At 37.8% G+C, this 16,842-nt stretch overlaps 1 protein-coding gene across 4 annotated transcripts in view; it reads right to left on the bottom strand.

The window, feature by feature from the left end:
- The window catches only part of USP48 (ubiquitin specific peptidase 48), an 86,158-nt gene that overhangs the window by 24,449 nt on the left and 44,867 nt on the right, over positions 1–16,842 (bottom strand). For 2 of the 4 annotated variants that reach the window (XM_077899241.1, XM_077899243.1), the window contains exons 10-15: positions 14,983–15,108; positions 14,175–14,324; positions 9,902–10,099; positions 8,664–8,778; positions 7,567–7,697; positions 3,991–4,062 (exon numbers count right to left, since the gene is read on the bottom strand). In XM_077899241.1, the coding sequence (XP_077755367.1) occupies positions 3,991–4,062; positions 7,567–7,697; positions 8,664–8,778; positions 9,902–10,099; positions 14,175–14,324; positions 14,983–15,108 (792 nt within the window). Of the gene's footprint in view, positions 1–3,990; positions 4,063–7,566; positions 7,698–8,663; positions 8,779–9,901; positions 10,100–14,174; positions 14,325–14,982; positions 15,112–16,842 lie in introns of all 4 variants that reach the window. The other 2 variants (XM_077899240.1, XM_077899242.1) reach the window with 1 other exon arrangement.

The raw sequence follows: 16,842 nt of genomic DNA, 5'->3' as shown, positions 1-16,842 counted from the left end.
TAAACAAAGAGGACAGCGGATTTCCACAATCTGATTTAGAAAGAACTCCGAGGCAATTATAATTTTAAACTGGTTTTCTCCCCCCACCTCACCCTACCTAAAAATGACTGAAGAGTATGTATGTGCTATCCCTGTATGTGCGTGGTACAGAAAAGGTATGTGAACAGAGGAAACAGTAACACAAACACACACACTTTAATAGGATTTGCTGTCACTAGGGATGTGTTGCCCTTGTTGTGATGAGAGGGTATTTTTACTAGCCTTAATGCTGGATGTATATAAAGAAAAATATATTTCTGAAGTCAGAATCATTTTATTGCACTTTCACTGGTAAGAAACAAGGCTTTCCATTGTACTTTTTATGTTTCTAAATTTAGCATAACATTTTAAAAAACACGATGATTGAACATATCTGAAACTTTATATAATCTCATGATCATTAAATTTCACTTGTTGTATATTTTAGATGTGTATCCTGTAATTAGTATCACTTTCCTAACTTATAAAAGAAAAAAAGCCAATCACCTAAATTCATCTCCCAACACTCGATTGAATCAGTCATAAAAGATTAAATTCAAACAGTCCTGGAGAACCTAAACACAGCTATTCTTCTGCTAAACACAGAAATCTTGTAAACAAGGAGGTTAAATGTGTATAAATACCCTCATCCAAAAAAAAACTAGTTCAAACTATAATAAGGTGGGGAACAAAACCTCTGAAGAACACATAAAAACACAAAAACTGCCCAACGGCTAAACAAACTGTATAATTAGAAAGGTTTAGGGGCACTTGGGTGGCTCAGTTAACTGTCTCATACCTGACTTCAGATCAGTCATGATCTCTGGGTCCTGGGATCTATAGTCCCATGGGGCATATAGTGGGGAATTAGTCTGTCCTCGGCAGGGAGTCTGCTTCACTCCCTCTGCCCCTCCCCGGCTCATTAGCGCACATTCTCTCTCTGTCTCTGTCTCTCTCTGCAATCAATACCAAAGTCTGTTATCAGTAGTAAATCTCCCAATGCAGTATAATCTGATGATTATTTCACATAAATCTCTGATTAAATATACATAGGGCTTTATAGATACATTGGGATTTACTATGAAAACATCCAAATTGAAAATAAAGGTTTCCAGATAAAAATGACACTTTCAAACTGGAGTTTCAGTGCCTCCTCAAATACCATTAAACCTGAGTAAAGGGATTTTTAAAAAAGATTTTAGAGACTGTGCCAGTGGAAGGGGGAGGGACAGAAGGAGAGAATCCCAAGTAGACTCCCTGCCAGGGGCAGAGTCCAACAGTGTCTCTTATCTCACAACCCTGAGATCATGACCTGAACCAAAATCAAGAGTTGGGTGCTTGCTTACATGACAGAGCAACCCAGGTGCCCCCCAGAGTAAAGGGATTTTTAAAAATTTCTAAAATCATAACGATGAAAAAGACAACACAGAAGGAGCAATGCCAACAAAAATTTTTCAAACGTAGGAAGAAATGGATGAGACGGAAGAAAATGAATTTAAAATGAGCAAAAGTCAGGTAGTAACCAGATTTACTAAATTGCAGAACGGCCCCCACTAGCCCAGGAATTGGGAGCACACAAGTACAGAAGGGATTAAATCACAAGAGAATAGACCAAGTCTGTATTTAGGAGGCTGTTAAAATTCTCACTTCCTTTCTCTAGGCCCTCTAGATAATGGCCTCTCTAACCACAGAATACCACAGGCTTTTGCTGCCGACAGGTCACTTCAGGCCTCTGCGCCAGGGATGAATATGGTGCATCGATGAATAGGGTCAGGAGCTGAGATTGAGTCAAGTACATGTTTCCACACAGAAGGGAGAGACTCCCAGGCACCCTGTCTCTCATGACCCCAGAGCACTTACAGCCCAGTCTGCACTTTCCAAGCAGGAAAATGGAAAATGTTCATGGAGAAATCTGAGTGGCCCAAGGGCAGGTAACAATAGGAACACCCCAGAGCAACGGGCCCGCCAGGGCACCCTAACAGCAAAAAGCTCAGCCTCAACAGCCTCTGCCACACACACGGCAGCCAAAGAGCATTCAACACAATGCATGAGGTAGAGTCTGCACCAAGGCAGACTGGGGATAGATGTCACAATGCAGGAGACAAGAATCTTACATGTTGTCAGAAATGGAAGAAAAAATGTATTCTAAAAAGAATAGCTTTAGAGAAATGGTCTACTAAAACACAAAGCATTCCTTATGGTTTTTGGAAAAAAAAAATGGTTTCAAACAATTATATACCGAGGCTTTGAGAACTCTTTAAAAATACTAAAGTGGAGGTGCCTGGCTGGCTCAGTTGATGGAACACGAGACTCTTGATCTCAAGGTCTTGGGTTCAAGCTCCATGCTGACTGTACAAAATACAGGGAAAAATGATAATAAAATACAAGATAAAGTACAGCCACTAAGTTAAGATCAAGCTAAAGCTCTAAAAAACAGCTCATGCTCAAGTTTTCTGCTGAGGAGCGCAGCTCAAATTCTGAAACCACATTCAGCTCTGCCATGCTTTTTGTCCCAATTGTAATACTGAAATGACAAGATGATACAAGAGGTGGGAAGACAGCATAAGTCAGTGAGGTAAGGAGTAAGATGACAATCTAACACTATTTCAAGCAGCCTCTAAATAGTCACCAGGAAACTCAACATTGTGCCACAGAATCCTCAACTCTCAAAAGGGAGGAATATACCTCACTGTCTATAGCATGCTATGACAGGTAAGGAAAACAAAAAACAAAACAAAACAAAAAAGGCATGAAAGCATCATGAGAAAACCTGATCCACTTTTGGGTAGTCACTTTACCTTCTTGTACCTATTCGATCTGTCCACCGCTCAAGTTCATGTATTCTGTGTGTGGACTTGTCTTGTGCGCTACTACTGGGGGGGGGGGGGGGGGGTGGTGACGTGACAGGAAGGACACATGAGGTTGGGACCAACAGAGACCCAAATCCACATCCCACCATGATCTCTCCTACCACTGTATGGCCAGTAGGCAAGCAAGCTCAGTCACTCAACTAATAAGCTGAAGACAGTGGAGTCATGTCCCAAAGATCAGTATACAAGTACCACTCCAGTGAGAGCTATTATCACTACTGACCTCAAGGACTAATGATCTAAAAGAACTAGTGTGCATGAGGGTAGGTGTGAGATACGATGCACAGTTAGTAATTAACTAGTGAAATAAGAATTGGATACAGTAGGGGAGATGGGGATTTAAACAGTTACATGGCTTTGAGATGTAGATGCCTGTTTGACTTGCAGAGCACAAACAGAATGGAAAAACATGTCACATATACGATGATTCCCCTGCAAAGTTACTTATTAGAAGTCAGCACTCCAACACAAATAAGAAATACATAAACAATATATAGGATTAATAAACAACCAGACTTTATTAAGAGTACGCAGCACAAAGTAGCTGGTCAATAAATGCCTAAGAAGTGAAACAAGAAATAACCCTGATAATATTAAGAAATATGTAAACAATGTTCTGAAAATGCTTTTCTTATATTAACTGAACAAAACTGACATAAGTCATATATATTATACATTACATTAAAATACATTGTATATATCTTTCTAATATATTAACTGAAAAAAACTGAAATAAGTCAAATAAAGACTCAGTCATGAGACATAATTGAAATTCTTGCTTTTAAACACAGTCCTTCAATATGGCAAGTGACAAAAAGTTTCTTCTCTAAATATCAAAATATCCTATTTAAACTTTTTTTGCAAGGAAAGACAAAAAGATATGTGAGGCACTGGAATGAAAACCGGCATTAAGCAGCTAACTGTTAAAAAGGATAAGAGAACAAACTTTAAAATTCAAGCACAGTTAAGAAAAGTGGATACTCCACATGGCGACCATATCAGGGCCCAATCCCTAAGAAACACATTAAACAATGAACAAAACATTTATGATATGCCAAAGTCAGACTGGCAAACTTTGAAAAAAAAAATGCTTCTAGCTTACCATGTGGACAAAGAATGTCTTCATTAAAATTTAATTCCTCCTCCTCTTCTTTCCTTTCTTCTTTTGATTCATCTAATCAAAAGAAATACAGATGAATAATAGCCACTCTAGCTGTTATATTTGAAGTTCAAAGTAGCAGAGACACTACAGTGCATAATTTTGACCAAAGAAAACTTAAAAACATTCTAAAAATTAGACCCACGTGATTCCTATTCTCCTGCTAGGAAGTGTTATATTTCTTTCCCTTAAAAGGAAAGAAAAATACTCGAATGGCAAGCTTTACTTTTTCAAGATGTAGATTATGCAAGAAAATGTTCCTTTCGTCTAATTGAAAAATACATCTCCTTCCATTAATTCTAGTCAAGCTATTCAGAATACAGGATCATAAACCAAGTTAATCATCTACATGTCATGTCATTTTCACCCACTGATTCTTTTAAGGGTTGAACAGAAAGCTTCAGAAAAAAACTATTGAGAAATAAGGACTTAACCTTTAACATGGAACATGTATATTAAGAATTCTTAAAACTTCCCGTTAAAATTTCTTTTCCAATATCCACTTTTCCTATTTGTCTACACTGTGTCACCATGAATTTGTAGTTGTATATGCCAGGAAAACAATCAAATGAAAGCCTTAAGTCTAAGGAGAGTAGAATAGTTATCATGGTTTCAGTTTAAGCACATAAGATATTTTGTTTTGTTTTTTTTTTCACATAAGATATTTTGAATACACTTAATAGAACATTTAAAGAATACTACTAATCATTACAAAGCTAAAGTAGAAAACCAAGCAAAGAATGGATACGCTCATATACATAAATACAACTTTTAAAAAAGTTTAACTTTAAAACTTTAAAAAAAAGTTTTTTAAAAAAAAGTTTAAAAAGTTTTTTTCATAAATACAACTTCTCAAATAAACCACCATGGTTGATCGATGATTTTGAAAGGCAAAGCCTTGCCAGTAAGTCATTTTTCACATGTCAGAATAGTTAAAACTGATGTGAAAAGGATACTCTTTATGTTGGCGAAAGCATACAATAAGAAAACCCCAATATGCCTTCTGGAAAAAACCAATACGTGTCAGGACATAAATAGGTTGAATTGTGTGATCCAAAAATTCTTGGAATTTTACGCAAAGAGCTGATACAAGCTTAAGAATATGCTCACTTTATCTTTTCTTATCTAATAACTGAACAAAACTGAAAAGAATCAGTTAAATATAATACCTCCATATGCTGAAATATAGCCACTAAATAAAAAGAACTATTTATTCTAACAGAAAAATGTACAACTGCATCTATAGGAGTACCGTTATTTCAAAAAAACAACCCTATTTATAGTGATTAAATCTGGTGGAAAGCCTGAAGATTTTACTTTGTTGTTACCTCTATACTGATTTAGGCTCTTACAATCTCTGAATGGTGGAAGGGAGAGAAGAGAACCATATACCTCTCAAAGCAACATGAAAACTACTTTCAAACTACTTTCAAGCTACGCCAACATCAAAATACTTTCTACTACGGAGCTGACTTTATTTAAAAGGAAGGGTTGCGGCGCCTGGATGGCTTAGTGGTTGATCATCTCCCTCGGGCTCAGGGTCCAGGTTAACTTAGGGAGCCTCCTTCTCCCTCTTCCTATGAATCTGCCTCTGTGTGTCTCTCATAAGTAAACACAATCTTTAAAAGTGAGGTGGAGGATCATTGGGGTGCCTGCCCCGCTCATCTGATGGAGCATGCAACTCAGTCTCAGGGTTGTCATTTTGAGCCCCATGTGTTGGGTATAGAGATTACTTGGGCTTTTATTTAAAAGGTGGGGGGGGGGGGGCACTAATACATAAAGCAGCTTAAAACAGCACCAAGTAAGCATTTAGAAGGGTCATATGACGCAATGTGTTAAACATTTTTTTTTTTAATTTTTTTTTTTTTTAATTTTTATTTATTTATGATAGTCACACAGAGAGAGGGAGAGAGAGGCAGAGACACAGGCAGAGGGAGAAGCAGGCTCCATGCACCAGGAGCCCGATGTGGGATTCGATCCTGGGTCTCCAGGATCGTGCCCTGGGCCAAAGGCAGGCGCCAAACCGCTGCGCCACCCAGGGATCCCAAACATTTATTTTTTAAATGATTGGTCAGTAACACTGCAACTAACGTGATGTCTGTGAATTGAGCAGCACAGCAAGTTTTTTTTTTTTTTTTAAAGATTTTATTTATTCATGAGAGACAGAGAGAAACAGACACAGGCAGAGGGAGAAGCAGGCTCCATGCAGGGAGCCCGACATGGGACTCGATCCCGGGTCTCCAAGATCACACCCTGGGCTGAAGGTGGTGCTAAACCGCTGAGCCACCTGGGCTGCCCACAGCGCTCTTCAAATTTAAAAACGTTGAAAATCACAGCATAAAACAAATAGTGGATTCAGACTTTATATTTTCTTAACAATTGTCAAATTACTGTGTTGTACAACTGATACTAACTTGATATTGTATGTTAATTATTCTTCAGAAAATAACTATAGTACATTTATTAAAATAAAATACCGGGGATCCCTGGGTGGCTCAGCAGTTTAGAGCCTGCCTTCGGCCCAGGGTGTGATCCTGAAGTGCTGGGATCAAGTCTCACATCAGGCTCCCTGCGTGGAGCCTGCTTCTCCCTCTGTCTTTGTCTCTGCCTCTCTGTTTATGTCTCTCACGAATAAATAAAATTAGAAAAATTAATAGGGACGCCTGGGTGGTTCAGTGGTTGAATGTCTGCTTTGGCTCAGGGCATGATCCCAAGGTCCTGGGATTGAGTCCCACATAGGGCTCCCCATAGAGAGCCTGCTTTTTCCTCTGCCTCTGTGTCTCTCCTGAATAAATAAAATCTTAAAATATATACACACACAGACACACAATATTAAAAGGTAGTAATCTGGGGAGAGCCAAACCATGAACATTCAGAATATTTCAGTAAGTAATATGTGTGTGTAGATTTTTGAATAAGAAAATTAGGTGAAAACAGCAGCTAAATAGACTGATCAAACCACTAGCTTCCATTTTAAACCTACAAATAATTTTAGAGCCCTAATTTTCACTGTATCTTTAAAACAATGATTATAATATTCAATTTAGTAGTTGACCTATATGCACATAATTTCCTAGCTTCAGAAAATTCCAAAGAATTTATAATCTAAATGTTATTCATAAGCTGCCTTCTCTCCTAGATGAACAATGCAGGACAGGCTCCATTTTTTCTGACAAAGGCGGCTTTTCAGTGTTGCGGATAATCTTTAACCAAACACACTAAGCTGACAATATACCGTGTAACTGGCAGCAGACTCACCTTAAAAATTTTTAGCCTAGAGCAGAATTAAACAGAATTTTGGACGTGATGAACTAGAGACTGAGCAAAACGGATGCCAGGGTCAAAGGAATTCCTTTGTGTGCCTGCGGACCCCTTGCTCAATTTCAAGAACTTAAAAATCTTATTTGTTCAGACATATGTGGGAGCTTTAATAAAAATGGCCTTAGAAATTGCACAGATGGGAATTCTGCGGCACAGAATTGACCAGACATGACCAAACACACAGGCATTACATGTTACCTTTACTCAATGTGTTGCCGTTCATTTTCCCGTTGCTTTGGTCTACATCACCATCTTGTTCATCTAACTGTTCAAGAGCGAGCTGGCGCCAACTGCGCAGGGAGGATTTCCCCACCCAAAATCCATCATTGCTGTGGAATAGAGACCGTGTGAAATCATTTCCTAATACCTACTCTACCCTTCTTAACTTGTAAAGCCCACAACTACAATGAATTAGAAACATTCAATAACTGCTACTGTGCACACAATTTTTAACCCACTCCCTCTTTGGGGCCATTTTTACTCTTCACTACTGAAATGTGGGTATCTCAGATTCTTTTCCCATCCCAAATCTTATCCTATTTCCTAAATTACATTCATGCCAAACACAACTCAATGGGCTACTTTCTTTCAGCTGACTGCTGTTCCTAATGACATACAGCTGTGCCTTCATGCAGACAGGTCCTCACATACATAGATCCATGCCTATATACAAACATACATTTAAGGAGTCATGAGGCTGTTTGCAGAATGATCAAAAAGCAGTGAACTTAATTGATCTTTATTTGGAAAATATAAAATGTGGGACGCCTGAGTGGCTCAGTGGTTGAGCGTCTGCCATTGGCTCAGGGCATGATCCTGAGGTCCAGGATCGAGTCCCACATCAAGTCCCTTGGAGGGAGCCTGCTTCTCCCTCTGCCTCTGTGTGTTTCTCACGAATAAATAAATAAAATCTTAAAATTATATTCATATACAGTGGTGCTTGACATACCTTAAGTATGCTGGGTATTTATCCCAAGGATGCTCCCCTGGATACCATTTGTTAACATACTTCAGCCTTTCTAAAAGGGGACACCCCTATGCCAGAACACAAACTAACGTGCAGCCTTGGTCGGAAGCATACCTCTGCTTCTAATTATGGAAGGAATACAGTCACAAAGGCTGGGTGACTCGGCTTTCTTCATCTTTGCCACAGTGGCAATCACTGCAAAAATCTAACCTTCCTGTAGTGCGTGTCATTAATCTTTCTTTGAAAAACGCTAACTCCTTTGTCATTTGGTTACTAGCTCTTGCAACCATTTCAGTTTATCATCAACAGTATACACTGTGTAACATACCCCTTTACTGTTGCTTTTAGTAGATTATTAACAGTTTTATAATCTTCATTTAGTTGGCTCTTGAGACGCAACACACGACAGCGCTCTACCACACACTCCTTACACAGGGCTTTCACTAGAGGGGAGAGAGGAGAGCAAATGAAGTTCCTGCACACAGATTACCTGTGACAAAACTGTTAGAAGTTCACAGAACACAGATTTCTAAACCAAAGTCACAAGTTTTAACAAAACAGAAAACTGGTATACATCCTAATTTATTTAATGATACCAATTGCAAGACATCAATACTGCTATCTGCATAAAGAACAATGAGAGGTGAAATGTCATAATATGCTAAAATTGCTTATGCCTCAGGTATAGTGTTTTACAGGGTTTAGATGCATATTGTGCAAGATTAGAGTTCAATAATTAAGGCTCTAAGGTGGGGGAGTCTAAAAATAATGTTAATTGAAATCTTCTTAAGAGTATCACATATTGGAACAGTTCAAAGCACAGTACTATCCACTGTGGGCCAATTTAAAACTCAGTTGTAGGAATCATATGCAATGTGATTCTTTGAAAGATTTTTATCTCTACTTAATTGATCAAGAATCAAAAATTTAGAAAGCAAAGTTCCAAATGTGTTTAAGAGAAGGCCTGGATCATACAGTTAAACGCCAGTATTTATGCAGTACAATGTACTTTCAGAAAACAAGATTTAATTTAGGAAAAGATAGGAGGGTGACAGCACCTATAGACTCACCTATAGATTGGAGGTGGGGCTTGTGCTATCAGTTGCTCATTAAAAAGAAAAAGGTTTTGAGGAAAGAAAACCAGAACCAAAGAGACTATGGATACTGGGTGGTATTATATAGCTCTATATTCAAAGTAGAATCAAGTAGCTTCCTTTTATAAGCTAGGTAACAATCTACAATACATGTGCAATTGACCAGACCAAGGTTCAAGTATTTTTTGTTGTTGCTCATGTACTTTGAAGTTTACTTCACAAAGTAACAAAATACTACCATATGGTTTTCTCTAAAGAAGAAAATTGTCTACTTGGAGAGGGGAAAATAAAAAAACACCAAAATGGAACAAAAATTGGTGTATAATGCTACATAACTTCTTTCCTTAGCAAATCCTCTCTGCAAAGTATGCAGAACATTTGGTCTGGCTGGCAGTTTGGTTCAGTCAATTAGAGACTTCAGGGTGAGGACTTGACATGTTACTTAGTAAGCAGAGAAGACACCCAGAATTACCAGTAAGTCTTGGTCCTCCCCCATAACGACTGTAGAAAATGTCTGCTGCATATTCAGATATTCTCTTCATAATTGAGATCTTGTCAGGATGAAGCTTGTCATGGGAACACAGGCAGGCATGATTATCGATAGGCTTGGTGGGTGTCGATTCATCCAACCACTTTTGTAGCCACTCCAGAGACACAAACTCATAGGGCTCTGAGCAAGAAAGCAAATTAAAGAGTCTATGTATTTTTACAGATTTATGACTCAGCGATACATTCAGTTTCCTAAACAATGCAAAATGTCCAAAGTTAGCACAATCAGACGAATCGCTGTTCGGGGAAAATGTTTCAGGAGTACAACAAAGCTCCATGTAACTACCCCTTTTCTGGTTTAAGGAGCAGTGCACGATAGGGACGAGACTGTACAGTGCCCTATGAGATCGGCTGGTATTATTAACCACATTCTACAAAAGAGGCATCCACAGAGAGAAGTGTCTTGCTTGACAGCACAGCAGAGCTCTGATCAGGACACCCACGACCGTTAACTCCGAGCCATGCTCCACAATGGCTTGCAAATCACATAACCTCTTTCCCTATTATGCTTTTTCATAAATGATTTTCATAAACACTTTTCACGGATTATGTGATACACATCTGGAAATGAAAATGAAAATTCTTGAGTTCCAAGTTAGAATTTAACCTCATCGGTGAAATCATATTTTTATAAGCCAGTATCAACCGCTGAACGTTTTTTCATCCAAGTTAATAATCATGTCAATTAAAACGTATTTGATTTCCCCACCCCAATCTGTATCATGAGCTATTCATTACATTGTTATTTCGAGAAAGTAAGGTATTTAAAACAAATTTCAGGAAGAAGTACAGTATAATTGTTATTGATTTTGAAGTTGCAAAAATTAAGACAAAACCAAGCCACCTCAAATTGAGTTTTCATTTGGGAAAACAGTCCCAGAGTTCCCTAAAAGTCAAAATTAAAGACAAAGGGCCAGCTTTGATTACTTACAAAGATCTCCAGTGAGTCCCAGCATAAAACATAGAAGAAAACATACAGAGATTGAATTTACGTATTTGTATTATGTACTACTTCTGATGAGATCTGAGGGATAGACAATTCAAATCAAAGCCCATTTTGATCACTTTTATACTACACGTCCAAAAAGCTAATTTCCATTTTTAGTTTGAAACATTTCAATTTTTACAATAACAAAATTCAGCATAGTCACATCCCTTATTTGTGCTAAGACTGTACATTGTCAATTGAAAGCCTTCAGAGTGGTCAGCCCTAATAAAGCTGCAGAGGAAGAGCTCATGACTGCAAGTTGAGACCAAGGTCTAATCCAAGTTCTGCCACCAAGAAACTGAACTTGAGCAAGTCACTTAAACTCTCTATGCTTCAGGTCTTTAATTTGTAAAATGAAGGTAATAATACCTGCCTTCTACCTACCTCACAGGGATGTTGTTGAATGTAAAAGATAAGATATGTGAAGCATTTTGAGCTTTTTGGAAGAAAAGAGATATAGAAAAGTTAATCATACATTCACATAATATATAAAGAGGAGACCTTAAGATTCAGTATAGGTAACACGGTAATGGCACTTTACAATATATAATGGTGTGGGGTTAAATTCAAAATACCTCCCAATTTTATTTGCCATTCATCAAGTTTAATCTGCCAGGGATAGAGTACACTGTGTATCTTATGAAAAGATAAACGATCTCTATCCAAGAAAGGAAAATCAGAGTTTTAGCATTACCTAATTATCTTCCCAAATACAGTCACATAGATTAAAATTGTTATTAACCTAAAGGCCATCAAAAGAGGCAAAACAGAACTGCGACAAGGAGCAACATTCAAGAATGATTCAGCAGGTGTTCTCATTTCCCCAAGAACCTGGGAATGGGAGCAGAACCGACAACACCTGCCATTGCTAACTGAAAGAAAAAGCAGTAAGGACCCTGACTCTTACAAGAAAAGGAACCTAAGAAAACTGCAAATGCACAAAAGCAAGGGCTGGGCTGTCTGCTGGAATTCAAATCCTCGGGTGGCTATGCCTGACAACAATGAAGCTTAAGGCAGTCTGTTCCACGCAACATTTTCCAATCCCCTACTAGTGTGCCACAGAAAACTTCCAAGTTAAGCTTATTTGGGCTTTGAGCAATTTCATAGGAATTAAATGTTAAGATACAAGATAGGAAAAATCATGTTTGATTTTATAGTAAGAGGAGAAAGACAGCAGAGAGCAGGCCTGGGATTCTGATGTAATACCATACATATTACTTATTTTGCCATATTTCTAAATTCAGGGTGCCAGTTTTAGTGTGCTGGAGGACGAGTTACTGTGATCACACAGGTCTGTCTCCATTTTTCAATCTCCATTACTGTAAAGAGTTATGTCAATCTCTGACAAGAGTTTCCCCGAGTATCAGGATTGAGCTCAAGGCTCAACAGTTAAGGCAGATCTGCTGAGTAGTTTTTACACTACAGATGTTACTGGTCTAGAGATAGACTCATGGCAGGTTCTCTAAGACATGTGATCCTGTAAATCACCTGAGCACTGCCTTCTGAAGGCATGAATAATGAACACCGCAAAGGAATGAGAACTCTATTCACAAATTTGGAGATATCAAAGGGTAAAATATCCCAGCATTTGGTAAAACAGGAAAGCATGTTAAAATATTTATTAAGGAAAATGTACATTTTGATTAAAAGTTACTTGTAACTTTTTAAATGCCTGGATTGAACATAAGGAATTTACTTTGGTGAAGTTTTGAAAACGTAGAAAGACTGTGGCATCAAAAATACTTTCAACACTCCACCTATAGATCATTTAAGATTTAGAGAAAATTCATTTCAATAAAAAAGGCTAAAAGTGTTTGTGTTCCCTATGAGGCCTATATTTTAGGGTAAGTGAGTCTGCTTTAAATATGTTCACAAACACAGGTAAGATTTAGAAAACGCATCACAAAGACTTGGATTGGCAGCACAAAACCTTCTTTATCTACTTTGGGATTTTTCAACATCTTGGCATAACAGATTTTCTATTTAAGTTTACTTCAAATGGGAAAAAAAATTGTAAGTTCATAGTTGGTAAAAGTATTGCTAACAAAGAGACATAAGCACAGGTTCTTATAGACTGAGTAAAAAAGCTAAGGCGGCCCAAGTATGTGTTAATCTGAAACATTACATATTTGGGCCATGCCCTAGTCTTAAAGAGTGGTTCAAAAACAGCATTTTAATGTTAGATTCAGTAAGTCCCTTCCTCTAGTTCAGTGAATGCAGGAAAACTGGGAATACAGTTCAAAAAATAGATTTCTGGGTCTCAACTCCTTTTAATAAATTTGGAGATTTGAATCATACTCATTTCCAAATCATTTCCGGTAAGGTCAGTCTAATTTTTTAGAATAACCCCACACCTTAGGACAGAGTGACACTAACAGGTTATAAAAAAGATCAAAATGAAGTAAGATATCGTTCAGAAAGAACTGTTAAGACCTATTCTTACATATTTAGCAATTTATACTCGTATCAGTAATTGATAATATGAAATAGACAAAACAAGTACAGTTATGCTTGAGTATTTATTTTCTAAAATTAGGATTAAATTGCCTCTTTAGGCAGGAATTGGGCATGGGGATTTCTGTCTTTGAAACGAAAAAGACAGCAGTGTATCATTACTAATGGCCTAGCAACCTTGAAATGGTGGGGTTTTCTCTAAGGCCCTAGGTAAACTTGAATAAGCACACGGTAACGGGATGAGCTGGCTCATGTGGGATAATTCTTAAGAAATTAGGTGTCAGCAGTAAACTCTCCTATTCTTAGCATAATATTTGATGTTAAATTTCAAATTAGGGTAATAGTATCATAAAAATAGAATTCATAGAAAACAATGCCTGTTAATACTGTTAGGGCACAAAGTGCAGAAGGAAACAACATAGTGAGCTGCTTCCATAATCCATCAGATTTTTCCTTAAGAACAAATATCTCACAAAATAAAAACATCTATCGGACTCACATATACATAGAGTGCTGACCTAAACCTTGTAATTTATTAAGAGCTTCCCGTTTTTAAAAGTACATGAAAATGAAAATTATATGGAATGCTACACATCAAATTATTGCTGGTTTACACAATACTTTTGTAGTGCTTAAGCTGGCATTAAGTGGATTATAAGAAAGGGTGGGAGAAAGTTTGTTCATATACATCTGTGAACATGAAAGAAAAAAGGCACATCATGGCAACAGTGCTGTCCCAGAATATCTTACAGACCAGCTCCAGCAGGTAACCTTTGGTACAGCTCCTTAACCTCTTCATGTTTTGCTTTTCCTTTGTCCACACTTTGCTTGCGCATCTCGGCCATTTCAATACACCACTCTTCAAACTTGGAATTATCCCGATCTACCAGCTCTTGAAGAAAGGCTATTCAACACAAAGAAAGAAAATAACGTCTTCCTGTTTTCAAAAACACAACCATGCCAATCTCTGAGTTATACCAAAGACTGGCTAGGATTGTGGTGGCAACTTTCTCCTGAAGACTCCCTTTCAGGGACAGACCTCCACCCTGAAGGCAAAAATAAAACTGAAAAAACAGCCACTAGAACAATACCGGGTGATGTCCGACCTGGTTCTCCATGATGTCACCAGCCAACTGGAGCCATCAAATGGCTTAGGAATACCACTCAAAAGAGGAAGCCACAGAGCAAAGAGCAGTATTAGGTAAAATACCAACGAAGATCGCCTTTAGGCCAGTAGTAACTCTATTAGGCTCCACACCCATGGTGGGGCTCAAACTCACGACCATGAGATCAAGAGTCACATGCCCTACCACCTGAGCCAGCAAGGTACCCTGCAACTATTCCTTGAAAAAAATATCTATAAAATTAAAAGTGGCTAAAATACATTTGTATGCTTTATAAATAAAACCAAATGGCTCTTTAAAATACATGTTTTGATTACCTACAGAATTTTAAAAATATTTTTGCTTTTCTTTAGGAGGGGACAGTGGAACAGTTCTGTTAAGCCTCCATTATTTTAATTCTACTGTATTTGCCTTATGTAATCTTGGAAAATTGCTTACCTGGTACCTGAACAGTTGTGTTAGGTTTTTCTTGAGTTTGTAATCTATACACCAACATGTACGCATTTCGAGAGCAATGAGTTCCTTTGCCACACTTGGGTTTACGTGTCTGGGACTTAGAAGGCTCTGCTGAGGTCGAGAAATAAAATAAATTAGAATGCCTATAGTCCACTCATGCTTTTGTTGGGGAGGGACAAGAGGAAGGCCAGAGAACATAATTCCTACAATACACATTTAAGATACTAATTCACTTAACTATTTTTTAAGTAGGGACCCACACCCAGTGTGAAGCCCAGCTCGGAGCTTCCACTCATGACCCTGAGATCAAGACCTGAGCCTAGATCAAGTCAGACGCCCAACCAACGGATCAACCCAAGCACCCCACATTCAAGTTATGTTATGAGGGATCTAAAACACCAAAAGGTAATACAAATTCAGGAGGCCCATTAGATGTCTGAATATTTGAACAGGTTTAGTACCCTAACTCCATTGTGTGCCATAATACGTTTTTAAAAGATGTTACGAAAGTACTATTTTTCACAAAAACAAGGCTAGAAACAGAAAAAAGGTATTACTGATCCATGTATTTCTATGTTGGTCTTAAATTATAAAAATAAATACAGATTATTATAGAAATAAACCTGATGGTTCCCAGAATAGAGCAGAAAGGCAGATGGGTTAAATGGGTGTTGAGGATTAAAGAGTGCATTGGTGTGATGAGTATTGGGTTTCATATGGAAGTGGTGAATCACTATATCGTGCACCTGAAACTAATAACACAATCAACTGGAATTAAAATAAAAATTTATGGGATCCCTGGGTGGCGCAGCGGTTTGGCGCCTGCCTTTGGCCCAGGGCGCGATCCTGGAGACCTAGGATCGAATCCCACATCGGGCTTCCGGTGCATGGAGCCTGCTTCTCCCTCTGCCTGTGTCTCTGCCTCTCTCTCTCTCTCTCTCACTGTGTGCCTATCATAAATAAATAAAAAATTTAAAAAAAAATAAAATAAATAAAATAAAAAAAATTTAATAATTCTTAAAATTTAGATTTAATTGCCCAAACAAAATGGCATGTTCAATAAAGTGAAATGCTAATGACCATAAAGATCAGTCACTAATATCTATGAATTCAGTAGCAAGTAGACATGTTAAGTGTTTCCATGTCAAGTCTGTCCTTGAATGTGATCTTCAAAATGGTGCTGTGTATCCCAGAGTAACTTGTGAGGAGAGGAGTTCCTACTTAGTTCTGGGGAAATCAAGGACCAGACCCCCTTCGATTCAATAAGTTCTTTTCTAAAATCCATCTGCCTCAAGGGTGAGATTCCACTCATGTTTTGTGCCTTTCTCAGTCATCTGCCCAGTTTACAAAAAAAAGATATAACCTCTCACCCAGAAAATAAAGGTTTTTGCTGTGTCATTAGAAGAAATATTTCCAATAAATTTTTTTGCTTTATGTTTAAATCAAGTCTATTAACATATTTATATTGGTTGATTATGTGGTGGTATTTATAAATTTTTTAAAAAGCTCAATCCAAAAAAACTAGAGATTTCTGGTTACAGACATCCTCAGTACATTCCATAAGAACAAAATCCCATATGGTCAGTTATAGTGGAAATACTACCAAGGAAGAAAGGGCAACAGTTAATAATGTCCTGCTCTAAAGAAAGACCCATCTATGTGTCTCTGAAAAGTTGGTACTGACTCTAATTTCATTTGGATGTCCTTAAAAAGAGTTATGCTTTAATAGTTTTCCTATTTAAGTCAGAAATCACATTATTTGTAGCTAAAATTATGATTTTTAAAAAAAATTGGATTTTAAAGTGCAAGGAGGGGCAACCTTGATGGCTCAGTCGGTTAAGC

The sequence above is a fragment of the Canis aureus genome, chromosome 5, assembly GCF_053574225.1.
Source record: "Canis aureus isolate CA01 chromosome 5, VMU_Caureus_v.1.0, whole genome shotgun sequence".
NCBI classification, from domain to species: domain Eukaryota; kingdom Metazoa; phylum Chordata; class Mammalia; order Carnivora; family Canidae; genus Canis; species Canis aureus.
This window is presented reverse-complemented; position numbering and strand designations above follow the sequence as displayed.